We start from the raw sequence: 26707 nt of genomic DNA on the forward strand, positions 1-26707 counted from the left end.
TGTGTGTGTGTGTGGGAGGGGAGCTCCTGACTCTTGCTGTGCGGGGTCCGGACCCTGACCGGTGTGGGGGGAGCTCCTGGCCCCTGTTGTGTGGGGCTCCTATCTCTGACTGGTGGGGGGGGGGGCGGGTCCTGGCCCCTGTGTGGGGGAGCCGAGAGCCACAGCGGGCTGCCAGTCATGAACAACCTACCTCACTGCAGCGCCTACCCTGTGTTTCCATCCCTCTCTGCCAGCCAATCAACTGGGCGCACGTTGGACTGCGGGTGCCATGGTTACCATGTAAACACGCTGCCTCTGGGCTCGAGCAGGAGAGCGCAGGGCCGCTGGGACCGGAGCTGTATCGAGAGTCGCCCCCTCCGGGACACGGGCACCGAGCCCCCTCCCCCAGCCCCGCCAGCACCATGTCCTCCTCCACCCAGGCCGGCAAGGGCAAGAGCCTTAGCGTCGTGGTCAGCTTGTGAGTGTCCCGCCGCAGGGTCCTGTGTCGGTCACTGGCCACCGGCCGGGCAGTGGGCTCAAGAGGACACGGCACAGGGGCAGGCTGGGGACCTGTCATCTCCACAAGCCCCGGCTGCTCAGACAGCCAGGGCCAGTGCAACCATTTAGGCAAACTAGGCGGCCGCCTAGGGCGCCTAGTGGTTGGGGGCACCTAAAAGCTGATCCACGTGGTGCTCGGGCACCAGCAATATTCAGAGCCAGGGGCCCAGCTCCAGCAATACTTGGGGCTGTGTGTCCCCCCCCCGGCCCCACCTGCAGCCCCCCCCACGCCTTCCCCGAGTGTCCTCTGGCCCTGATTTGCTGCCCCCGCCTTTCACAGTCTCCCCCGCCCCATTCTCTGTCCCGGAGCAGAGCCTGTCTGTCTTTGTCTCCTCCATGCTGCTTCCCTGCAACAACTGCTGCCGCAGGGTCCTAGTGCCCCCCTGCTCCACTGCCAGGGCAGACTGACTCTGAGCCTGCCCTTCCCTCTCAGACCCTTTCATTTTCCAATGGGACCCTCCAGCAGCACAGGGGACCCCCCTGCCTGCAGTCAGTGCTCCTGTCCCATGTTGGGCAAGGAGGCACCCCCATCCCTCACCCCCAGTGAGGCTACAGTCAGGGGCAACAGCAGGGGAGGAGGCACAGGCAGCGCCCCACCATGGGGGAGGCAAGGGAGATTCCAGGACCTGAGAGGGACCCTAGGAGCACATGCAGTGACAGTGGTGATGGTGAGTGTGCTGCTGGGGGTGCAGGAAAGGGGGACTCCTCCCCCAGAGCTTGCTGCTGCTGGCAGGGAAAGGGCTGGGGGGGAGTCGTCTCTGGCCCCTGTCCCAGAGCAGCCTGCCTGTACCCCAAACTCATCCCCAGCTCTGCCCCACCCCAGAGCCCACAATCCCAGCCAGAGCTTTAACCCCCCCACTGCACCCTCAACCCTCTGCCCCAGCCCCTCCAGCACCCCAAATACCTTATCCCCAATCCCAGCCAGAGCCCTCTCCCCCCACACTCCTACTCCCGCCCTGAGCCCCTCCCACACCCCAAATCCCCCATTCCCAGCCCCAGACAGAGCCCTTACCCCCACACTCCTACTCTTGCCCTGAGCCCCCCCACACTCCAAACCTCTCATCTGCAGCCACACCTCACAGCCCTCACCCCTGCACCCCTCCCATCCCAAAACTCCCTCTCAGAGCCTGCACCCTGCACCCCAGTCCCCTGCCTAGGGCCTGCACCCCAGACCTCCTCCCTCACCCAAACTCCTTCCCAGAGCCTTGGGCAGGTGGGGGGTGGAGTTTGGGCGGGGGCGGGTTCTGGGCATCACCAAAATTTCTACAAACATGCCATCCCTGCGAGGAGGTGGAGTGAAGGTGAGCTGGGGCGGGGGGAGGGCCGCCCACAGTAACGGGGGGGACGCACAGGGGAACCGCTCCCCGCCCCAGATCACCTCCACTCTGCCTCCTCCGCTGAGCACACAGCCCCCGCTCTAAGTCTCCTCCAATCGGCGCCGCAAGCCTGGGAGGGGAGGAGAATTAGAGCGGCGCTGGCGTGCTCAGCGGAGGAGGCGGAGCCGAGGTGAGCTGGGGGGGGCTCCCCGGGCGGGGTTAGCTGCCGCAGAGGGGGGGTCTCCCCGGGCAGGGTTAGCTGCAGAGGGGGGGTAGCTACTGCGGGGGGGCTCCCCAGTTGGGGGTGGTGCTGGGCTCCCCGGGTGGGAGGCTGAGTTAGCTGCCGTGGGGGGGCGGGGTAAGCTGGGGGAGGGGCGCAAGGTGGAAGTTTTGCCTCGGGCGCAAACCTTCCTTGCACCGGCCCTGCAGACAGCGCTCGAGCTAGTGGTTGTCTCTGCTAATCCTGGCAGACCAGGCTCCATCCCAGTGCTATAAATCTGCACTGAGAATGTGGGGTTTTGTTGGTTACTCATGCATCCGATGAAGTGGGCTGTAGCCCACGAAATCTTATGCTCAAATAAATGTGTTAGTCTCTAAGGTGCCACAAGTACTCCTGTTCTTTTTGCGGATGCAGACTAACAGGGCTGCTACTCTGAAACCTTAGTTTACAAGATATCTCTCCTATCTGATCTATGTGGTACGTTTCAAGTGCACCCATCCCTGGAGTACCTAGCTACCAGTAAGCTTTCTTTGCAGTTAGCATCTTCCACACAAGGATCTCAGGGCATTTTAGAGCAATGAATGGACTAAACCTCACAGCTGCCTTGTGAAAGAGGGAACCCTAATTTTACAGATAGAAAAACAAAAGCACAGCTATATGATTCACCAAACTCCAGCAGAAAATCTTTGATAGAGTTGAGAACTGTACCTACGTGGCCTGAATCCAAATCCTACATTTTAATCCAAAGACTGTGCTTCTTGGTCCTTCATTTCCATACCAGTTGCCTTTCACCACACTTAGCCCCATAAAGAGACAAGAACTTTAGCATTTCTTCTATTCTGTTATTTTACAGTTAACATTTGCTTCTGTGTTTGTGAAGTTGACATTTTGTAGTAGACATCCACAATTTCACTACAGCTTTATACTGTTCATCTGCTAAATAGTCAATATAAATTTCTTGATCATATTTTGTTTGGTTGAAATAGGACATCAAAGCTGGAGTTAAATATGAAGAAGACGACATCTATTTCAGGAACTAGCAGCCAAAGACGAATGAGCTATGTTAGTGGTTTCAACCCAAACAGAGTTGGATCATTGAGTCGAAGAAGCATACTGATGGCTTCTGATGGCAAAACCATGGATAAGGGGTCTCTTATAGGGAGTAGGCATACCATTCAGGTAATGAACTTTTCAATACCAAATATTTCTAATTATGTTTAACTGATAATCTTAAAAGTTGTCTGGAAAGAAGCTTGGGTGGATTGCAGAGGGAAAAGAGGACAGCGTGACAGGGTAACTCTGACTCTGAATGTGACAAGGGTAAGCTTTCTAGGAAAAGGGGAAGCCAGTGCAGATATTCCAGAAAGTGAGAAAACCCGTTGGAAAGGATGGATGATGATCAGTGTTTAAAAAGTGACCCTCAAAGGAACAAACAAAATATCTGTGCCCTTTTTGCTTCTTTACAATATACTGAGGAAGGCTGAGATTTCCCCTCTCCTTTATTTTCTAATTTACAGAGTTTCTGCCTTGTCTTCCCTGTTTTTTTCTAGGTGACACTTTGGAGGATTCCTTGGAAGTCCAGAGAACTAGTGTAGGAGATTCCCTTGCTCTTAAGGATCAGGAATGTTTAATCTTTAACAAAAGATCTTTTATCCCAAAAGGACATCAGTCATATATGTTAAATTGATTTTAAAAAAATTGTGATTAAAATGAATTTCTTTTACAGGTGCACAGGTTTCACTGGTACATTTGATGTCATAAGATAGCTAGTTCTCCGTGCCCATGGAGTCTTGGGGAAAAACAGGGTACATGAGACCACCATTTTTGCTTTTGAAAAAACAAGGAGGATTTCCCCCCCTTAATCTTATGCATTCATCCATCATAAAGAAAAAGAGAAATATTTTTTCTGTCACATCTTATATAGCAAATATTTGCTACATCTAGCATATCTATACTTGCTTGCCTTGATTTGGTTGTAGGCTGTATACAAACAGCTACATGCTCAAGGAAAGCTTGATTCCAGATCAAATAAATGAAAGATAACTTTTATAAATTCAGTATGTTATATTAATATCCAACTAAGGTTTTCCATGCAAACTGATAAGAATTGTCAATCTAGGCTAAAGCAAATTATATACATGCATTTCTCTCATACATGCAGGGGTCTTACATGGATCCAATCCATTTCATTAGCCCTGAATGTGACACTAAGGCTGCGCATAGGACACTGTGCATGGGAATGACTTTTACCCTTAGAGAATGTCAGGTTCCAGTTCTGTTAATATGCCATCTTTCACAAACATTTAAGAATTGTTCTCCTAATTAAACAAACAAAAAGTGGAGAAAACGTTCTTTTGAAAAAACATTTCTTTTTTTTTGATTTTGTAATAATAATGCTTTGAATTACTATAAGAGCTTTTATCCTGTATTGCCAAGGCACTTTACAAATCGTAATTGCCTCATAGCACTCAACGTGGGGAGATATTATCTCCTTTTTATAAGTGGGAGACTAAAGTAGGGAGATTTAACTGACTTACAGGGGTACATAATAACATAAATTGCCAAGGAATACATATATTTATAGAGCAGTGAAATTTACTTTTTCCATTACTGGCTTGTGTTGATTTGAAAAATCAGCCATTTAGAGCAACAGTTTTCTTCTTAAGTTGAAAATAACCTGTGTTTAAATCCATGAGATATGTTGACAGGAGCATTTGTATTTGTTTAGCTGACATAGAGAAGAAATTCCAATATAAAGTATCAAGAACATTCTGTTTAGAAACCTTACAATCCACTTACAGTATATTTTCTTGCAAAAGAAAGATTTTTTTTAGGGGAGGGACTAATAAAATTTAATAAAATTGCATAATAATTTCATAATATTAGCACTGTGAACCAGCTAGCCTCTGATTTATACCAGATTTTGCCAGAATTTAGGTCTGCTAGATTTCTTCATCATGACGGTTACTATAAAGCAGCACAGCCTGAAAAGTCAGCAGTGGTGATCAGGGTGAAAGTGTGCCTCAAGTAGCTGGTGTCTGTAGTTTCTCAGCATATTCCTGAAACAGCCTCCACTGGCAGAGTTCCTAAGAAGCTCTTGGCAGAAACTAAAGATGTCCTCTCATAGTTGAACCCCTTGAGGGAGAGCAGCAGTACAAACAACATCTACCCTCTCAATGTATGCTGGCACAGAGAGGTTTCATTGCTCCTCCCTATGTTAACTACTAGGGTGAATGTTCCTGTACCTTCTAATACTAATAAAGTTAAATGTTGCATAGCTGCATTTGTAGCTCAAACGTTTGTCTTTTTCACCAACAGAAGTTGTTCCAATAAGAGATATTACCTCACCCACCTTGCATAGCTACATATCATTTTCATTTGTTTAGAGAACACAAGATCATTTTTATTATTGTTATTTAAATATTCAGGTATTTGATGAGCAAGGGAAGGATGTAACACCTCGGCCACTCTATCATCCAGAACCAAGTGCTTCGCTACACAGACAAAGCAAAATCTTATCAACGCAGGATTTCTCTGGGGCCACTGGATCTGATTTTCTGTCTTCCTTATCCATGCATCAGACATCTGGAGTTAATGCTAGTTTAGTAGGTCCATTCTCAAGGTAGGTTGTTGCATTCCTTGGGTCAAATCCTGGCCCATGCTATACAGGATTCTAGAATGGCCATGTATGTAAGCTTCAGAAGTGCTAGTACCAGGAATAATTGGAGCCCTGGGTTCCAGTCCCTGCTCAAATTATTTTAAGGCCCCTCCAATCTCCTTGGCATTTCCTGTCAGATAGCTTAGGTGGATCCCTGCTCAGCATGCTGGCTTTTGTGGATCCCAGTCTTAGGCACCTAACTCTCCCTATGTATTGTATAGGGAGCCTAGGTGCTTAATTCAGTGCTGTGGATTCCACTAAGCGGAAAGGGACCTAAAGTTAGGTGTTGCAACACTGAGGCTCAGTCCAGTCCGCTTTGTGTATCTAGCCCTCAGTTGCCATTGCAGTACGGCGTAAACTTAAGTGTTTGCATTTTAAATTTTGGGAATAATAACCAATATAATGGAATCTATCTATAATTTGTCAGTCACACCTTCCTTAGCCTATTTTCCTACGCTGCATTATATTCTTGTATATTTTTAGACACACACCTTTTGAGGAAAAGGAAGTATACTAAGAAAACTGTTATACACAAGTAGGTTTTAAAAAAACCTTCATCACAACCACTCCTTACACATAGATTATCACTGTTAAGGCAAAATGAAAAAACACAATGAGACAATTAAGTGTATATGATTTTCAAGATGTTTTCTTATATATTTCAAAGAAATGTCAAAGGATTGATAGTGAAAAGTGCTGAAGACTCTCACCTGACAGTCGTGGGCTCATAGCATCACACTGCAACATCGCTCGCCCTTACGGCTAGTAAAAAGTGGGAGGGCATAGCCCTCCCCTTTTTAAAAGTGTGGGGGGGCATGGCTCCCTGGCCCCCCCCTGTTCCGGCATTCCTGCTCCACACTTTCCAGCCAGCCTTGCTGCTCTAACAGCACCACTGGCTGTGTGGCCTGGAGATTGGATGAGGCTGGGGTTCAAGAGGTCAGGGATCTAGTCCTGGTGTCACCGTAGGTGAGTCCCTTGGCTTCTCTGAGTTTCAGCATCCCCAGCTGTGAAATGGCAATAACCACCATGCTTTGAGATCACTGCCTGATGCGTGCTGTGGTGAATGGATCCCAGATCTTATTAAATTCTTCCCCATCATCTTTTCAGTACCATAGGATACTCTCTCAGATGAAGTCTTAATTTATTAACTCTTTTAAACAAATTTATTTTCTTTCCAGTGTCTTTCTAGGATTTCTCTTGTGACACAAGCATTTGCTGTATGCACAATCACTATGTAATGTGACTTGGCTATCCTACTACCAGTAATTCATTATTTTTGTATTATTTTGAATATTGCCATTTCTGGACTTTATTTCTGTATATTTCTTTGTTATTAAAGGACATATGGAAGCAGCAGTATTTCTAAATCAACATCTACAACTGAGTCTATGGCAGATGAAATAGTAGAGCCTGGTTCTAGACGAGACACAGCTATTAGCTTATCTGGTAAAGAAAATGTGCTGTTGTAATTACAGAGATTCATACTGTTGGCTTTGAAGCATGATTCTGGGAGACACTGAAGTCGGTAGAAGTTGAGGGGTGCTGAGCACCACTCGAGGAGCTCAGTGCCCCACAGTATGTGACTCCAAGTCAACACTATTATTTTTTACAGTTAAGTTTTCCTCTTTTGATCTTAGAACAGAAAAATATTTTCATTTTCACATTATATAATTTGACAGATGTACAGGTGAGGCGAGATGAGATAAAAGAACAACTGACAAAAGAAGACATTGATAAGAGAGTGGATATTTACCTCACGGAGACAGAAACTATCTGGCTATTGGACATGCCAACTGTCATGATGTCTGTAGAATCTGAAGATGCTGAAAAAGTGCAGTATGTATATTTACAATTTCACACACACTTTGGTATCCCGAGCCACAATATGCTCAATGCCCTCAATTTCCATTGACTTCAGAGAGTTGAAAGGGCTCATGAACATACAGGATCAAGGTCTTTACTACCTATATTTCACAAGATGACTTTTGTCTAAATGCCATACTGTACTCGCTTCCATCTCTAAACATGACAAGCTAGTCTTCTTTACGCTGTCTTGCTGACTGAATTTAGACCTTTCACCTACTGGGGCAGATAAAGCAGTTAGTGAAAAGCAGGGGTGGGTAGTATCCTAGTGACAACAAAACCCATTACTAAAATGAATGTTTTATTTTAAAAAATCATTTCCCTTTACCCAAGTAAAAAGGCTTTCAAAAACAAATGTCAATCTTTAATTATTTACCATCAGTTGGAGCCCCATCATCATGCTAGGAGGAAGAACAGGAGCAGTTTTTATTGCTTAAAATGCATTTATTATGTAGCTGTGCTATGTAAACATAGGAAAATCAGACTTTTAATCCAAACATTAAAGGGACACACTCAGATAAACATTATATGGTATTAGTAACACAGGAAAGGATGTTTGTTTTCTTAAAAAACAAACCAACCAACAACCTGTAGAAAGGATTTAGAGCCTCATTCTGCAAATGCTTGCATTTAAGGCAGTTATTCACTGTAGTAAATGCTGTGCTTGGTAGTACGTTTGTGGGAGGATCAGGTTCTAGATGGCTAGAGAGCCTACAGGAGTTAGGTTTTGATACAGAAAAACTGTTCTGGGATTTCTGGTTTATTTACAGCAGTTCAGGTTTACTAAAAAACAACACCCCCTCCCCCAGTTTGGCAAAAGACTCTGGATGTGTGCTTTCCATGTAGCTTTTCAGTCAGTAATTCCTGAACAAATGTATAAACCAACAAACTAGATAATCTTTATGTTTCCCTGAGGCTGCTGTCTCTTTCTACTACTAAAGTAACCCAACCCCTTTTTAAAGTGTAGAGCCTAAATAGGCTCCGCTGCACCTAATTAATTTCCACTTTGGCATTTTAGGCTAAATTCACAAAGGTACGTAGGTGCCTAAACCCCAGACTTAGGTGCCTAAATTTGGGGGTTTACATACACCAGCCGTTCCCTGTAGGTGCCTAAACGAACTTGGCACCTAAATTTTCAGAATAAACATTTCCTCTGCCTAAATGTCTGCCTCTGGGTATGCGCACTGCTGCCTCAGTGTAGGTGTCCAGGTGCTTATCTCCCACCTAAGCCCCAGAGTGATTCACCAAACCAGGGAAGATAGGCTTACCTCTATTGTCTGCGAGGCCCTACCTGGTAGGCATGCTCAGAGACTGCCTGCTAGATTGGGTCCCATTCAAAATCTGGCCAAAGGAGAAGCAGGTGGTGATAGTGCTACCCATCATACATGTTTTAGCAACCCAATAATTAGAGCACTCACCTCTGATGTGGGAGCCCTGGGTTCAACTCCCTCTCTGCCTGATGGGGGAGAAAGAATTTGAAGAGGGATCTCCCACTCCTCAGGGGGAAGATGACCAAACTGTTGGTAGATTCAGGCTTAGTATAATCCACTTCTGCCTTTTGAGTATTAAAACTGAAAGAACTAAAAAAAGACATTTCCTCTTCACTATTTCTGCAGTTATTAGAGACTAGACAATATAGATTAATCACTTTCACTTTTGTATTTAGGCAGCATCTAGTTAGTTTCACTCTGTAGTAGAGATGGGCCAGAGCTACAAATTTCAGAACTGTATCTGAATTTCCCCAAAGTTCAAGGATGTTTGGATCTGGTGTTTTGGCTCAGGCCCATCTCTATAATACTTTTCTGATCTAAACAGTGTGGCAACGTTAGGGTAGCAACCACTGCAAGGGAATATTTGGAGCCAAATAAAACCTTTTTAATTGAAAGAGACAGAAGCAGTAGACTTTAGTTGAAAACACCATGTCCTGTGCAATGTGTAGTTTTAATATGGATAGATTTGGGTTTTTTTAACATGTATGTAATTTTTCAAAGGGAACGGAACAAGGATTATATTGAGCTTTGTAAAAATAGAGTTGGTAATGATCGCTTTGTGGAAAGGATGATGCAAACGCTTAATGGAGCACCAAAGAATAAAGAAGTGCAATGTGAGAAAATCCTCATGGAGGATAAAGGTAAATTATCATTCAAAAAAGTGATAAATATAGCAAATATTGCTTAAGAGCCCTTTCCCATTAAACATTTTGTACATTTGCTAATTGTTATTATTGTGACTTATTAGTGATTAAACTTAGATTATTCATTACTTATGAAACATATTCAGGAGAACACTAAAATTAAAGAAAGACCATGCGACTTGGTCGAGGCTACTTTTGTGCAGGTGTATAAGCAGGCTAACGAAGAGTTCAGGAAGTAGACCTGGGTGGGAGATGGTTTTCCTGTCCTGCCAAAATTTTTGTGATTTCAATAATTTTTCCTGCCCCAAATTGGGATGAAAATTTAAAGTCTCAAAATTTTTGCAGTCTGAAAATCTGAAAAGAAAATTTGGTTTGGGTCCATCAAAATGTTTTGAAGGGTTGTTTCAAACTGGAAAACTGAAATTTTTTGTTTAGAAAATTTCAAAGTGGAATGTTTTGACACTTCCTAAACCTCACAAATATTCTTTACAATGAGAAATTTCTCAATTTCTTTCTCCTGCAGAAAGTTTCAGTTCAGTCAAATAAGTATTTTTTCCATAAAAATGTTTTGTCAAAAAATTCCTGAGCAGCTCTATCAGGGAGTCCTTTCCTTGCTTATACACCCATGCAGCAGCCAGCCAGAACGTTAGTGTTTGCATTTCCTGAGCATAAGATGAAGGTATGGTAGAGTGGCCTGAAGTAATCTGCATCCCAACAGAGATGTGGCAGCAGGAGATGGGATAGCAGCATCAGCAGGGCCCCTGCCTCACTTCTACACCTCCTACTCCTAGCATTTAGAAACTGGTCCAGGGAGCAGCACATTCATCCATTGAAAGGATATAGTAGTTGCTTCTGCTAAGAGCTCTCCCCCTTTGTATTCTGTCTGTCTCAGCACCACAGAGGCAGAGTACTTCTGGCAAGGCAAAACTATCCAAAACTCAAACTAAACATCTTTTTGAGATTTGAAAATGCTGTTCCTTTTTTGTCCTTAACTTTTCCAGTGGCTCTGGTTTCAGCTCTAGGCGAAGATAGCACAGTATGGTAGCATGGAGAAGCTCTTTCACAGGATTTCAAATCTCAGTCAAACCAGGAAGTCCTGGCAAACATAGGAGAAGACTGTCTTATAAGACTTCTGCCTCAGTTTTCTAGACAAATTTGGACAAGTATGCAGGCTTTTAGATGTTTATCCAAATTTCATCACCCACTTATGGCATTTTCTTTATGAAGAAGGCAAAAGAATGGCTGTGGGGAATGGTGCTCTAAATCTTATTTCTTTGATTTATTTAATGTATATAAACTACATGTAAAAGGATAGTATTGTAGAAAAAGTAGAGAGGACATATAGATGTTCACATATATGTGTATAGATTAGATACAGAAATGAACTAGCAGTATATTCTCCACATTATATGCATCTGTAATTCTGATTATTCTACATTCCAATTAGTTGATGTTTTGTAAAGTTGAATACATAAAGACTTATGGGTATATAAATGCTAAGTATTATTAAAGTTTTTTAATAGGAGATGGACACACACACTGATGGGAGACCCTACACACAGTCGACGTTAGTACACCCATGACAGCCCCACAGTTGCTGTTGTTGCAAACTTGTCTGACACTGTTTCTGTACCATTTTACCGAAGAGATTTGGCATCTCCTATAAAAAGTCTAATATTTCCCTGCATTTTAGTGCTTTACAGTAAATGTTTAGAAGCACAATACAGTAGAACCTCAGTTATGAGCACCTCAGGAATGGAGGTTGTTCATAACTCTGAACAAAACGTTATGGTTGTTCTTTCAAAAGTTTACAGCTGAACACTGACTTAATACAGCTTTGAAACTTTACTATGCAGAAGAAAAGTGCTGCTTTCCCTTTATTTTTTAGTAGTTTACGTTTAACACAGTACTGTACTGTATTTGCTTTTTTTTTGGTCTCTGCTGCTGCCTGACTGCGTATTTCCGGTTCCAAATGAGGTGTGTGGTTGACTCGTCAGTTCATAACTTACTGTGCTATGGTATTGTGTAATTCATTTTTAGGGATAATGGCCACTTCTTGGGACTTGTATGATTCCTTTAATGCCTTGGAAACAACGCTTACATCTTCAGTAACGGAAAGAAGTAGCAGACCAACAAGTTTGAGTAGCAGTAAATCTAATGTGACCAAAGACCGTGAACGAACCATGTCTACGACTTCTACAGACAGAGGTAATTTTTCTTTCTAGGTTTAAATTTCTACAGTGTTTTTCTCCTTATAAAGTTGTGATTATCTGTATTTTTATAAAAATTATACTGAGAACATGTTCAAACTGCACAATTTAGCATTCAAAGTTAAAGTAAAAAAATAACAGGGTTAAGGTGGCATGCAGAACCTTAACTCTGTCCCCTTTTGTGTAAGAACTATGATAGTGTTTTATTACATCGTCACTACCACACCTAAAAAAATACAATATTATATTACACGTTTCTCTGCAACCTTAGCTACGCATTGTAGAATCATATACTTCAGGATGGTACACATGGGTATGGGCAAACAGGGTCACATACTATTTCTCAGACAATACTGTACAATTTTTATAACCCTCAGCAATTATTGACCATAAATTCCTATGCTCACTTTTACCAGATATAAAGGCTATAATGTATATTACAAGAAATAGGCTGCAGTCTTGCAGTTCATCCAGGTCCTCAGTTAACAAAACAAACCCAACCAGATTGGACAGCATTTGTCCTTCCCTTGAGTCTTGGACATCCATCAAAGCCTTCTAACCGTTTTTTTCCTCAGCTGAGACCCAGATAGGACTCTCTTAAAAGCCTGTCATGGCTGTTCCTTTAATCAACCAGAGATGTTGCTACTTAATGATGTGAAACACTTTCCTCTGTGGGGTATGCTCAGTATGCTGCCTCCAAAGCACTCTTAACCCATCCCCCTCATGGCCTGGTGTGGCTTTACAGGCTGAATCATAAGACTGTCACCTTATTTAAAGGGACACTTGTCAGAATAAAAACAATAGCTGTCAAATCAAATTTCCTTTATTAGAGTTTTAATATTACCTTAGAATATTAAAACTGGAAAACAAATTAAAAAAAATCATGGTACTTTCCACCATGTATGCAGTTTACTTTTTGCTCATCACTCAGCATGGACAATGGAAATGGATAGTCACCTTTACTTGTATTTATGGTTATATTCTAATTGGTTTTATGTCCTGGGCCTCATGTTGCAATGTTTGAGTTTAAATTTAAGTTTAAACAAAAACAAAAAAACAGTTTCTTTTTAAAACATGTGGGAAAAAATCTTAAAGTTAGTTTGTTTTTCTCTTTTAAACAAAAATGCCACCCACGCACATCAATGGGTGTGGGGAACTCATGGGGTCAGCGGTGAAAGGGGGATGGTCCCAGTAGCAAGAGAGGGAGACACTTGCCAAGAGATAATAGGTAGTTCCTTCCCCTTGGGAATCTCTAGCATGCATTGGCCAGAGGGGGAGAGAGGGGCTGATTGGCCAGCATTCCCCAGCTCCCAGAATTTAGCCGGTGCAGGGACCATGTGGAGCCTCTTTTGGCTCCATTCCAGCAGCCCACTCTATCCACCCAAACGAGGAATGGGAACCGAGCTTGATAGAGGCTGCTGGTCTATCCCATCACCTGTTTAACTTGTATATCCTAAATGAGAACTAAGTTCTGCCCTTTAGATACGTGCACATGGGTCCCATTATCTGGGATTCACACAGACACTAGGGCAGAATTTAGCCCTAAGAGATTGTAGTGTAGACACTTTGTATTACATGGCTACTTGATAGAGTTTTGGAAATACAAAGAAAACAAAACTAAAGAACTAAAAAAAAGCTAATAGTGGAGATATTTATTGATGACAAGATTTTCTGGGGTGGGGTGGTTCTTCTGGCTTTTGCCTGTGAAATATATTGGATTATCCAGCTAAACCTGCCTTTTTCAATATTATCTGTTGGTTTTCCAGAGAGCATAACCTCAAGTTCTATAATCGATTTGGAAAGTGTTATTCTTGCCAGAATCCACGAAGAAGAGGAAGACCATTCTGAAGCGATATTAAAATCAGAAAAATTTCAGCAGGATTTATTTTTTATGGAAAGAGTTCTAATGGAGAATGTTTTTCAGCCCAAACTTGCAGCTTATCGGCAACTTCCTGTCCTTATAGGTATATTCTCATCAGATATGTCATTCTCAATATGAAGGAGCCTATTTTGCATGCTAACAAATATACCAAGTAAAGATGCCCCTACTCTGAAGTCTTGACAGAGGAACCAATTCTGTTAAATAAAGACAAAGGTTGGGGAAGGATTTGCAAAACCCAAACTGGGGTTGTTCAGTACTATGCTCCATCTTCCCATCCCCCCAAAAATATACACAGAGCTTTGGCTAAATGGTTCTTGAGCTGGCTCATCTCCACTATTAACAGCAATAAACTGAGACTGGTTTCCACAGTATTTATCAAACTAGTTTTTACACTGGATCTTGAGCTTCCAGAAACAATATGGCTTCATGGACAGAGCACTGGGCTGGGACTCAAAAGACCTGGGATCTATTCCTAGCTCTGCCACTAGCCTGCTGGGTGACTGCAGGCCAATCATTTCCCCACCCTGTGCCTTGGCTTATCCCCATTTGATAGATGGGAACAATGATACTGACCTCCTCTGTAAAGCACTTTGAGGTCTACTTCTGAAAAGTGCTAGATATGATTGGTTAGTATGTTTTCTTGGTATTACAGCTCTTCACTAGAACACACAGTCTTTCAGCTCAGCTCAGATTAAAATTCAGGCCAGACTGGCAGTAAAAGTTTAATCATCTGATGGCTGTTCAGTGCCTATGCAAAATGAGAAGGTGGATTCACTGCAGATCATAAGTGTCACTTATTGGACTATTGTTGGCAATCTTCAATAAAGAAGCCAAGAACTGACGGGGGAGAGACTGAACTACCATTTTACCCCTTAGGGGAGGTCCAGTTAAAATAAGGATTAAAAACATATGAAGTGAGGCCTGTTATACCTGTTCACCAGACAGAGGGCTTCAAGTTTCCCAAGCTGTCAATCCAACACTGACCACAAGCAATAAATTCAATTTTTTAGGGAGGAGAGGGGGGAAACCCACCACACACACACCCTGCATTTTAAAGGGCCCAGAAGAGCTTGCAGACTTAGCTTTTGCCCCACTTATCCCCACATCAAAAATTTCAAATCTTGCATCCTCTAATAGCATAAATTCCAGAGTGGTATTTGCTCTTGTTTGATGCTTTAAAAATCAGGGAAGTAGATAAGGGAAAGATTTTCAAAATCTCAGATGGGAGTTAGGTGCCAGTTCCTATTTGAAAGTCTACAGTAGATCCATATTACTTCACAAGAATGACCTGACAGCCCTTCCAGATTTGCAAATTTTGTTAACTGGCAACTAAGCAGAAAAAAAACCCACCCCTAACAAATGAAATATAAGTATACTTTGCACATTTATATTGACAAATGCAATTTTACTGTAATTATAACATTTCATAGTAACCATTAAATGTGCTATGGTGACAATTTTCAAACCTGGATCCATAAAATTTGGCATCAATGTTGAAAAATTTACAACTTAGATTAACCAGTAAATAGGAGGAAACTTTCCTTGGGGGGAGGGTAGGTTAACCTATAACTACCTCCTGCAGGGTTCTTGAACCCTCCTATGAAACATCCAGTACTGGACACAATTGGTGATGGGACATTGGACTATCTGGATCGCTAGTCTGATCCAGAATGCTAGTTCCTATGATCCTACAAAGATGTTGGCCAAATTTTGAAAAATTAGTTCTCTGAATCTTCATTACAGTTCTCTGCTATGAAATCTTTGCTGAGAAGTGGGATGAGATCACTGTGTTTCTGGTCAGAATTAGCAGGATTGCAGATTAGTGGAGTACTACTACGATTCTACTGTATTTGTTGCATTTAGAACCAGTTCTTACATCTGATGCTGGCAAAGAGGAAGGAGAAACAGAGGAAGCAGAAGAGGAGGAGGAGGAAGAGGAAGAGGAGGAAGAGCAAAAGGAAACAGTAGTTAGTTCATCAATTTTGTTAGATCTAAGTGAAGCACCAGAAGAAATCTTACCGCCCAGTCTGGAACGACTGTGGTCCTATACATGTGAGTGGACTAATGGCCACAATGTGAGCAGTATGGCTTGGAACAAGTTAAACCCAGTGAGTTACCAAATTTATTCTTCTAACCTTTTTTCTAGAATTGGATGGGTAATTGTCAAGGTAAAATACTAGCTTGGGAGTAGGGTTCAAGATGCTGGGTAGATGTGTGACAGGGAGGGATTCATCCCTGAGGTCAGACAGGTGGTGGTTGCTTCCTGCAGTCTGTATCTTCCTCTGCCATATGCTGACTTAGCCGCATTGATCCACTCTTTCATGATCTTCAGGATAGATAATTGCACCTCACCATTTCTAAGAATGAGCAAATCTACCTTGGAGATCTTCAGTTGGTTCAGTATGCAGCAGCTTACCTTCTCAGCAGCACTGGTCTCAAAGGGCGCTTAACCAGGATGTTCAGATAACTACACTGGTTATAGAATTTTGGGTCAAATTAAAAATCTCTGTACTAATCTTTAAGACCATTCATGGCATTGATCCAAGATGGTATAGGGACCACCTCTTGCTCTGTGACAATGATCTCCCTAGATCGCTGCATTTCTCAGGAATGAGGACACCAACAACCTTGAGAGTAAGACTCATGAGAATGACAGGCACAGCTTTCACAGCAGCTGGTACAAGATGATAGAACTCACTTCCTGTGGAGGTCAGAATGACCTCAGAGCACTCTACTGTCAGAGCAGTATACATCTCACTTCTCTGATTTAGCTTTCCCATGGTGACAACAAAAATAACAATGTAGGGGAAGAAGGTAAAAATGGGTGAGGAGGAATATAAAAACAATCAGACTGCCTCAGGGGAAAAGGGGAGGAAATATGGCCACGTATAAAGTCTTTGGGCCAGATCCTCAGATGTAAATTGATATAAATCTGTTGGCCTGTTGGGTACTGATCCATATGTTTATACTGACTAGCCACAAACTAAGAATTGCAAGACCATTAGATGCTTATTTTCGAAATGCTCATTTCACAAAAAAAAGGTTGTTTTGTGTAGAGGAATACAATTTAAAGGAGTTGAAGAGTAAGGTCCTTGCTGCCAAGTTCCTTGCTTGTTACTTATAAACCACAAGGTGTAAATAGCAGAGGCAATGATAAAAATATTATTTGTCTTCCCTCCTTGAAATATTAAGCCCTGGAAACATTTACCAGATTGTATCAAATACTGCACATTAACATAAGTTTATAAAACACTTTATATACATCTATATAAAATGGGCAGATTTTTATAGGGGCCTGCCTTTTTTGTGGGCACAATTTGTGCTCACTAAAATTGCACTTGCAATTAATTTTCATTCATGCATAGTGAGTAGTGCCTTGCACATACTACATTAGAATTTGACGCTCAGAGTAATCTTATTTACTTTACTTTGCTTATCTGACTACATTACTGAGACTGTGTACTCTGTACTTGGTACTAAGTTATCTAAGTAGAAGGATTTGCGCACTTAACTGCTGGCAGAAAGCTGCCACTTAAAATTCTAGCTTTAAATTTCTGCTTTAATTGAAGTATATCCACCAATCTGTACTTTTGGGTTTTAGGATCTTTTGGCTGTTGGTTATGGGCAGTTTGGTTTTCAAGAACAGAAGAAAGGCTTGGCTTGCTGCTGGTCACTCAAGAACCCTATGGTAACACAAGTAGAGATAAAGCACAATTTATTTTAGTTCTTGTTACTTTAATAATTTTTTTTTGGCTGTAATAATTTTGTATGATTTAATAGCAGATCATTGAGTTTCCTGTTGCTTGAGAAAGCAAGACATATAGCAGTAATGTTAATTTGTTGGCCCAGACTAAACCCCTGGAAAATGGATAATAATTAACAATTCTTCTTATTTTTAAAATGTCTAAACTACCTTACTGCTGGTGAAAGATGCTAGAAAACACTGGAGACTAAAGATCTTGTTCACAGGACAGTTACAGCAAAGGGAACAAGGGTACTGCACACTTCCTCCACAATAGCCTGCCCATGTGCCTCAGATTTCACCTGGAGGAAGCATCTATAGAAAGTAGCTTAGCCTCTGTGCCCATTCATCCTCTGTACTGTGGTTTTGTAATATGGACATCTGTCCACAGGGAACTGAACTCATGTCACAAAGACCATCAAACTGCTGGTTAGAACAGTCAATTTAAACCAACTTAGGCTATGTGTACACTGCACTTTCGTCGTTAAACACCCCCCGCCCCCCCCCAAAAAGGACAAAAGTTTTAATGACAAAAACCGCTGCTGTGGACAGTGTTTTGTTGACAGGAGACACTCTCCCACTGATGTAGCTACCACCCCTCATTGGGAATGGTTTTATTTTGTCATCAGAAGAGCTTTCTCCTGGCAACAAAAAGAGTGGCTACTCTATGTGCCTTACAGTGGCAAGGCTTTAGCAGCATGGCTGTGCCGCTATAAGTGGCACAGTCATAGCCTTAGACTGGGCAACCTAAGAATGAAAAACTCTGTATCCGGTTTCCAATCCCCTAGCCAAGATTGTGAATTAATCAGGTTAGCTATTACCTGGATTAGATCCAGGTGTGTGGTTCCTCCTATAAAGATTTTCATACTGTGGGGAAAGCTCTTTTAAGCATTTCAAATATAAAACCAAAATTATTTACCTTGCATTTGTTTTCCCATAATCTTCCTACAGTTGCAAATTCAGGATATTTGTATTTTAAATGTAGGGTTTCCCCTTCCCAGTCCATCTTCTCATCTGCAATAAATTTTGCGCTGTATGAAAAAAAGGAGGTATTTTAAATTTAATTTCAACATCTGCAGAATGTAACTTTTCATGATATTTTCAATAAACAGCAGATTTCAAAGATAACATTTAAAAATGTGATGTTTCTGTGAGAATAGTGATCCTTGCCAAAACAAATGTTTGAATTAAAAAAAATGAAAATTGAGGGTTTTCTTTTAATATAGAATAATTTTCACTCAGAAATGTGAAAACTATCAATTTTTCACAAAATCACATTTTCTGAAATCAAAACAAAATGCAGAAACCTCATCCTGAAGTTTTCAAACTTCACTGTAAATATTTCACACAGCCCCAGCCATGATGCAGATTTCCATGGAAACACTCTAATGTCACCAACTCAAATCTGAGTTCATTACCAAATCAAATAAAAAAGAAGATAACCTATCAGGGAAAATGCTCTTATTCAGATACTTCTGGGATGGGAGTAAAGAACAGACAATAACTGGCTACAGGGCCGTCCTTAACCATACGCAAACTACGCAGCTGCATGCTGCTCCAGCCTCCAGCCTGATCCGCCCCGCTGCCTGAACTGGCCAGGAAAGCTGCCCCCACCCCTGCTCCACCCCCACCCCGCCTCTTCCCACCCCTGCTCCGCCCCAGCCCCGCCCCACTCCTGCCCCTTCCCACCACTGCTCCACCCCAACCCCGCCCCACTCCTGCCCCTTCCCACCACTGCTCCACCCCAACCCCACCCCTTCCCCTGAGTTACATCCCCGGGGACTGCAGCAGGGGTCGGGCGCGCCTTGCACTCACCGAGTGGCAGGAAGTAAAGCGACCCGGCCCCAACCTGCTCCACCGGCTTGTGCTGGGGGGCGATTTCCCACCTGCCCCCTACAGATGTTGGGCACTGCCCCTCCCACCCACGGAGGCCTGGGGACAGTCCCCCGCTCCTCCCACAGGGGGGCTGCGTAGGGCACCACAATGTCTAGAGACAGCCCTGACTGGCTAGGCAACTGGATATTTCTGTAACTCTCTTCTTTCAATTTTGCTCCAATCTGAGGCGTTCCCTTCTCAATACGTAACAGAGATGTGCATAGATGTGCCTGGGTTCTTCCCAGCACTGCCACTTGTGCGCACCTGCTGTGTGACCTTGGACAAGTAACTTCATCTCTCTAGATCTGAATTTCCCCATCTGTAAAATCCGGACAGTAAGACGTAGGGCTTGTCTACGTTGCCCCACACTTGGATTACGGGGGTGTGAATAGTAGAGCGCACCAAAGTGCTGCACTGTAATGCCCTTGCGTGGACACTGTGGGTGTGAACCAAAAGGTTCCTAGTTTGTGCTCGAAGAGGACTATGTTAACAGGTCTACATTAATGAAATTTAGGAACCTTTTAGTTCGCACCTGGAATGTCCACCCTGGGGAACTATAGTGCAGTATTTTGGTGCACACTCACACCCCATAGTACAGACTGCAAGTCAGTATAGATATAGCCATACTTTCCTTTTTGACGTCATTTCAGATCTAGGATTGGAATAAAAGCAATGTATTTTTATTATCATTGTATTATTTTCTTTAAAAGCTATGCTATTTCTTATACACTTGTCCATTTCTGCAAGCTTTTATATGACTAAAAGTTTGCAGGATCAGGACCTCAGGGTCTATAAATTATTCTAATTTCAGTATGTAATTGCTAGATAGTTCCTGGAAGAGAGGTTCTAAAATCCGGTACGCTTATATACTTACATCTTTAGGGCCAAATCTTGCTTGCACACAAATATTATTGACTTCAGTGAGACTACCTTTGAGGGAGATGAGCAAGATTTGGCCCTAAGTGTAGTAAGCTGGGCAGTGCAACTAAAAAAGGTGAAATGCCTGTAAAAATCAGATCTATAGGATAGAATACAATAACATTTGTATTGAAATGAATTGTTACATTCATTTACTATTCCCATAATATTTAATTTTCACTTCAAATGCACTTCAAACCCCAAGATCCACATTGCACTATATAATGACTTGCCCCTATGTGTCTGTGACTATTAGCTCCTTTACAACTGATTATATAGACAAATTTGAAGTCACCCAAACTGTTGAGATAATTGCATCATATTAGATCAGGGGTGGGCAAACTATGTCCCGGGGGCCACATCCAGCCATTCAGATGTTTGAATCCTGCCCTCGAGCTCCCGCTGGGGAGCAGGGTCCAGGGCTTGCCCCACTCCGGTGCTCCAGCCAGGGAGCGGGGTCAGGGGTTGGCCCCGCTCCGCATGGCTCCCGGAAGCAGCAGCGTGTCCCCCCTCCAGGCCCTACGTGTAGGGGCAGCCAGGGGACTCTGCACGCTGCCCTCGCCCCAGGCATGGCTCCCACAGCTCCCATTGGCCGGGAACCACAGCCAATGGGAGCTGCAGGGGCGGCACCTGCGGACAGGGCAACGCACAGAGCTGCCTGGCCATGCCTCTGCATAGGAGCCGGAGTGGGGACATGCTACTGCTTCCGGGAGCTGCTTGAGGTAAGCACTGCCTGCAGCCTACACCTCTATCCCCCTCCCGGGCCCCAACCCCCTGCTGCAGCCCTCTGAACCCCTTGGTCCCAACCTGGAGCACCCTCCTGCACCCCCAGCCTCTGATCCCCAGTCCCACCCCAGAGCCTGCACCCCCAGCAGGAGCCCTCACCCCCTCAACCACCTGCCCCAGCCCGAAGACCCCACCTGTACCCTGAACTCCTCATTTCTGGCCCCATCCCAGAGCCCACTCCCCCAGCTGGAGCCCTCCCCGCCTCCCACACCCCAACCCCTAATTTCATAAGCATTTATGGCCCGCCATACAATTTCCATACCCAGATGTGGCCCTCCAGCCAAAAAGTTTACCCACCCATGTACTAGATGGTTTTGTAAAGGTCTAAAATGATTTGGCTCAATATTTGTTTTACATTTTTGATTCTTGAAAATCTCATTTTTTAAACACAGTAAAAATGAATACTCACAATCAAATTCAAATAATGGTGCTGCTATAAACATTACTCAGGCTAAAGCCAAGGTTTTATAGGGAGTTAAGGAGTACAGAATCAGCCTCTAACTGGTGCCTTCCTCCCTCTAACGTTTTAGATGTTCTATCACATCAGTGTTTATGGTACCATGAAATTAACACAGTACAGATCAACGATAATCAAGTTACTTATATGGCTCCCATCTCTACATTAGCTGAGTGCATAAGCATCAGAATTAAGAGCTGACATATATTGAAACATGCTTATTTTCAGACTAATACCCTGATGACAATGGTTAAATTCAATGGCTTCAGTAGAGTTGCATCTTCTTACAACACAGGCTAAATTTGGTCCATGTAGGCAATGCAATTCTTTAGTTGCAGTCTATAAAAGGTAAATTGCATGAACATAGCACTCTGGCTTAAACTACCTAAGTTACCTTACATTACAGTTTACCTCCAACTAAACTTCTGCTGATTAGAAAAGCACATGAATAAAAAGCAGAGAAGATTAGATGTTAAATTGTGAGATGGGCAAAAATTAGAAGTGGTGGTTTGCTTTTTTTCAAATGTCAGGTTTAGGTTGTAGTGGGGCTCTGGATCCCATCCCACTTTATCCAACCCTCCAAAGTTCAGAGAAATTGTAGTCACTTATACGGTTCACTTTAAACCCATCTCTAATTCAATTTACAATACAAAAGTCACATTTCTGCACAGCGCTCCTTTCAAATTTGACAACCATAGCAGGAAATAATAGTCTCAGTTATTTAGAATATTGTCTTAAAGTTGAACCTGGTAAAGCATTTGTAGTGTTAGAAAAATAGTGGTTAGTCTAGCAATTAGCTAATAGAAGAATGAAATAAATGTGTTGTTTTCTTCTGTTCAGTGGCCAGAGCGTATTTATCAATGTGATCATGGTGTTACTGCACTGGATTTCTCTCTGGCAAACCCAAACCTTTTAGCAGTTGGAATGTACAGTGGCACAGTAGCCATCTATAATGTACAGACTCATAATACCACCGCACTTTTGGACAGCAGGTAAGATTACAAACTCCCCACCTTGTTGCACTTCTTTCATGTCTTGTTAGTTGTGGACATTCATTCCATTGCTAAAATTTAAATAAACGAGTGAACAGTAGTGCTCTTGAAAAAGTGGATTCAGTGAAGGCAGGGAAGTGCTGCATAATTCCCCGCTTCCCAGCTTTGCTAATGTCTCTCAATTCTGATTTGAAACACTTACACTGTACCCACCTACAATCCTGGGACTTACTTGAAAAGAAACTGTCAGACATGAAGACTTTGATATATATAAATGTCCATGAAAGACTAGATTAGGCCAACCATGAAGCAGCACCAGTACAATGATTTGGATACCTAAAGAAAAGTGCTTCAGTCATTTAAACATTATTCTATAATTAAATATGTAAAAATATTTTCTAAAATGTACTTTTAAAACAACTTTTCAAAACAATAGATACATGTCTTAAAACTCTGACTTTTCATAGAATCATAGAAGATTAGGCTTGGAAGAGACCTCAGGAGGTCATCTAGTCCAACCCCCTGCTCAAAGCTGGATCAACACCAACTAAATCTTCCCACCCATAGCTTTGTTAAAAACCTCTAAGGATGGAGATTCCACCACCTCCCTAGATAACCCATTCCAGTGCTTCACCACCCTCCTAGTGAAATAGTGTTTCCTAATATCCAACCTAGACCTTCCCCACCTCCCATGAAAATTAAAACAACACCTCCCATGAAAATGAAAATAACCAATTAACACATGCCCACACTCCAGAGTGTTTGTTCCTAAGTTAAACACACACCAGTTTTGTTGCTTATGTAGTAACTTTTAAAAAATGCATTCTCCCTTATTTCTGTTAACTTATAGCTCTGTTTGTGCGTTCCTTTATTTCAGTGAATCTTTTGATAAGCATATAGGCCCTGTATGGCAGCTGAAGTGGATTGAACAGGACAGGGGCACAACGGGAGATGACAAAGGAGAGATATTAATCTCTATCTCAGCAGATGGCAGAATAACCAAGTGGCTTATACGCAAAGGACTAAGCTGCACTGGTAAGCCTATTCTCTCAGGACTTTCTACACTGGGCTATTGCACAATACCTTATTCCAGGCAATTTCCCTGTGTATCATAGAATCATAGAATATCAGGGTTGGAAGGGACCTCAGGAGGTCATCTAGTCCAACCCTCTGCTCAAAGCAGGACCAATTCCCAACTAAATCATCCCAGCCAGGGCTTTGTCAAGCCGGGCCTTAAAAACCTCCAAGGAAGGAGACTCCACCACCTCCCTAGGTAACGCATTCCAGTGCTTCACCACCCTCCTAGTGAAATAGTGTCTCCTAATATCCAACCTAGACCTCCCCCACTGCAACTTGAGACCATTGCTCCTTGTTCTGTCATCTGCCACCATTGAGAACAGCCGAGTTCCATCCTCTTTGGAACCCCCCTTCAGGTAGTTGAAGGCTGCTATCAAATCCCCCCTCATTCTTCTCTTCTGGAGACTAAACAATCCCAGTTCCCTCAGCCTCTTCTCATAAGTCATGTGCTCCAGACCCCTAATCATTTTTCTTGCCCTCCGCTGGACTCTTTCCAATTTTTCCACATCCTTCTTGTAGTGTGGGGCCCAAAACTGGACACAGTACTCCAGATGAGGCCTCACCAATGTCGAATAAAGGGGAACGATCACGTCCCTGGATCTGCTGGCAATGCCCCTACTTATACAGCCCAAAATGCCATTAGCCTTCTTGGCAACAAGAGCACACTGTTGACTCATATCCAGCTTCTCGTCCACTGTGATCCCTAGGTCCTTTTATGCAGAACTGCTACCTAGCCATTCGGTCCCTAGTCTGTAGCTGTGCATGGGATTCTTCCGTCCTAGGTGCAGGACTCTGCACTTGTCCTTGTTGAACCTCATCAGGTTTCTTTTGGCCCAATCCTCTAATTTGTCTAGGTCCCTCTGTATCCGATCCCTACCCTCTAGTGTATCTACCACGCCTCCTAGTTTAGTGTCATCGGCAAACTTGCTGAGAGTGCAGTCCACACCATCCTCCAGATCATTAATAAAGATATTAAACAAAACCGGCCCCAGGACCGACCCTTGGGGCACTCCGCTTGAAACTGGCTGCCAACTAGACATGGAGCCATTGATCGCTACCCGTTGAGCCCGACGATCTAGCCAGCTTTCTATCCACCTTACAGTCCATTCATCCAGCCCATACTTCTTTTACTTGGCAGCAAGAATACTGTGGGAGACCGTATCAAAAGCTTTGCTAAAGTCAAGGAATAACACATCCACTGCTTTCCCCTCATCTACAGAGCCATTTCATCATAGACGGCAATTAGGTTAGTCAGGCATGACTTGCCCTTGGTGAATCCATGCTGACTGTTCCTGATCACTTTCCTCTCCTCTAAGTGCTTCAGAATTGATTCCTTGAGGACCTGCTCCATGATTTTTCCAGGGACTGAGGTGAGGCTGACTGGCCTGTAGTTCCCCGGATCCTCCTTCTTCCCTTTTTTAAAGATGGGCACTACATTAGCCTTTTTCCAGTCATCCGGGACCTCCCCCGATCGCCATGAGTTTTCAAAAATAATGGCTAATGGCTCTGCAATCTCATCCGCCAACTCCTTTAGCACCCTCGGATGCAGCGCATCCAGCCCCATGGACTTGTGCACGTCCAGTTTTTCTAAATAGTCCCGAACCACTTCTTTCTCCACAGAGGGCTGGTCACCTTCTCCCCATATTGTGCTGCCCAGTGCAGCAGTCTGGGAGCTGACCTTGTTTGTTAAGACAGAGGCAAAAAAATCATTGAGTACATTAGCTTTTTCCACATCCTCAGTCACTAGGTTGCCTCCCTCATTCAGTAAGGGGCCCACACTTTCCTTGACTTTCTTCTTGTTGCTAGCATACCTGTAAACAGCCCATAGATAAAACATTTCAGAATTGTTAAATATCTGAAGTACTTATGAGTTATTCAGAATGTTCTAATATGTCACTATCTCTTTCATGTAAAATTCATATTCCATGTACTGTCTATTTGCATAGATCTGATGAAACTGAAGCGAACCGCAAGTGAAAGGAAAAAACTAACTGGTGAAAAAGAAAAGAAAAGTGAAGCTCTGATATCTCGACAGGCACCTGGAATGTGCTTTGACTTTCATCCAAGGGTAGGCTCAGGAAATCCATTGTGATTATTAATGTTTCAAATTCAGTTGACTGAAATTTTATATATTAGAACAAAACATTATAGGTCAGATCCTCAGCTGGTGTACAGTGATGGAGCTATACCATCACAGCTGAAGATTTCACCTCATGTGTTTAAACAAACACTAAGTTGTAGTAGTCTCCTGGATTCTGGAGACATAAGCTAGACCAGCCCTAACTGCTGCTCTAACTGTGAATATTCACATAAGAATGAATGAAAATTTCAAAAGAGAAGCTGTCTGGTGCCAGAAGATTAATACACTTGCCTTTTACTTTTAGCTGATTTTATTCAAGGTTGGTTTACGTCACCAGTGAAACACATTTGGAAATCTCTTTTTTCCCAAGTGAATTTTTCCTGTCTCACAAGTTCACTGCATGGATCTCTGCATTGTAGGCACTCTCTAATGAAAGCCCCCAAACAGTTCAAAAATGGAGATCAGGATTCAGGTATAGGGGAAGCTTGCACTGCAGTTGCCCATGTTTCTCCAGCAGTAGCTATAGAATGCTTCTGATGTACATAAGCGCTAACAATCTTACCCAAAACTGATCAGAGAGAAAACCAAGCAAGCTAAACCCTATATTTTGTGAGTTTTACAGTTTTAATTATGTTGCTTTGATTGACTTTGGGCCTGATCCCAAGGGCAGGTGAACAAACACAGTTCTCATTGAAGTCAGTGGGAATTTGAGTGCTCAGCATCTCCCAGCAATTTCACAGCCTAAACTCCACACAGCTCTTTAAATATGTCAGGATAAATATCCTACAGGTTGAATCCCAGTTTGGAATATCTGGATTTTTGTTTCAGAATACTAATATATACCTGGCTGGGACAGAAGAAGGGCATATTCACAAATGTTCTTGTTCATATAATGAGCAGTTCCTAGAGACCTACCGAGCACATAAGGTAGGTAAAATTAAATAACAGAAAAAGTGATTG

General features: G+C 43.0%; 1 protein-coding gene across 1 annotated transcript; it reads left to right on the forward strand.

Annotated features, from left to right (window-relative positions):
* The first annotated feature begins 1798 nt into the window (after window positions 1-1798).
* On the forward strand, window positions 1799-23539 carry LOC112115955 (WD repeat-containing protein 78). The gene is made up of 11 exons (XM_029912350.1): window positions 1799-1838; window positions 3060-3252; window positions 5502-5695; window positions 7071-7177; window positions 7411-7567; window positions 9586-9725; window positions 11769-11936; window positions 13705-13902; window positions 15684-15928; window positions 17422-17508; window positions 23468-23539. The coding sequence occupies exons 2-11, from the start codon at window positions 3082-3084 to the stop codon at window positions 23468-23470; spliced, it is 1470 nt and encodes a 489-aa protein (XP_029768210.1). The 5' UTR covers window positions 1799-1838; window positions 3060-3081; the 3' UTR covers window positions 23471-23539.
* Window positions 23540-26707: the final 3168 nt, after the last annotated feature.

Source organism: Terrapene carolina, unplaced genomic scaffold (genome assembly GCF_002925995.2).
Source record: "Terrapene carolina triunguis isolate 2854851 unplaced genomic scaffold, T_m_triunguis-2.0 Scaffold210, whole genome shotgun sequence".
Taxonomy (NCBI): Eukaryota; Metazoa; Chordata; order Testudines; family Emydidae; genus Terrapene; species Terrapene triunguis.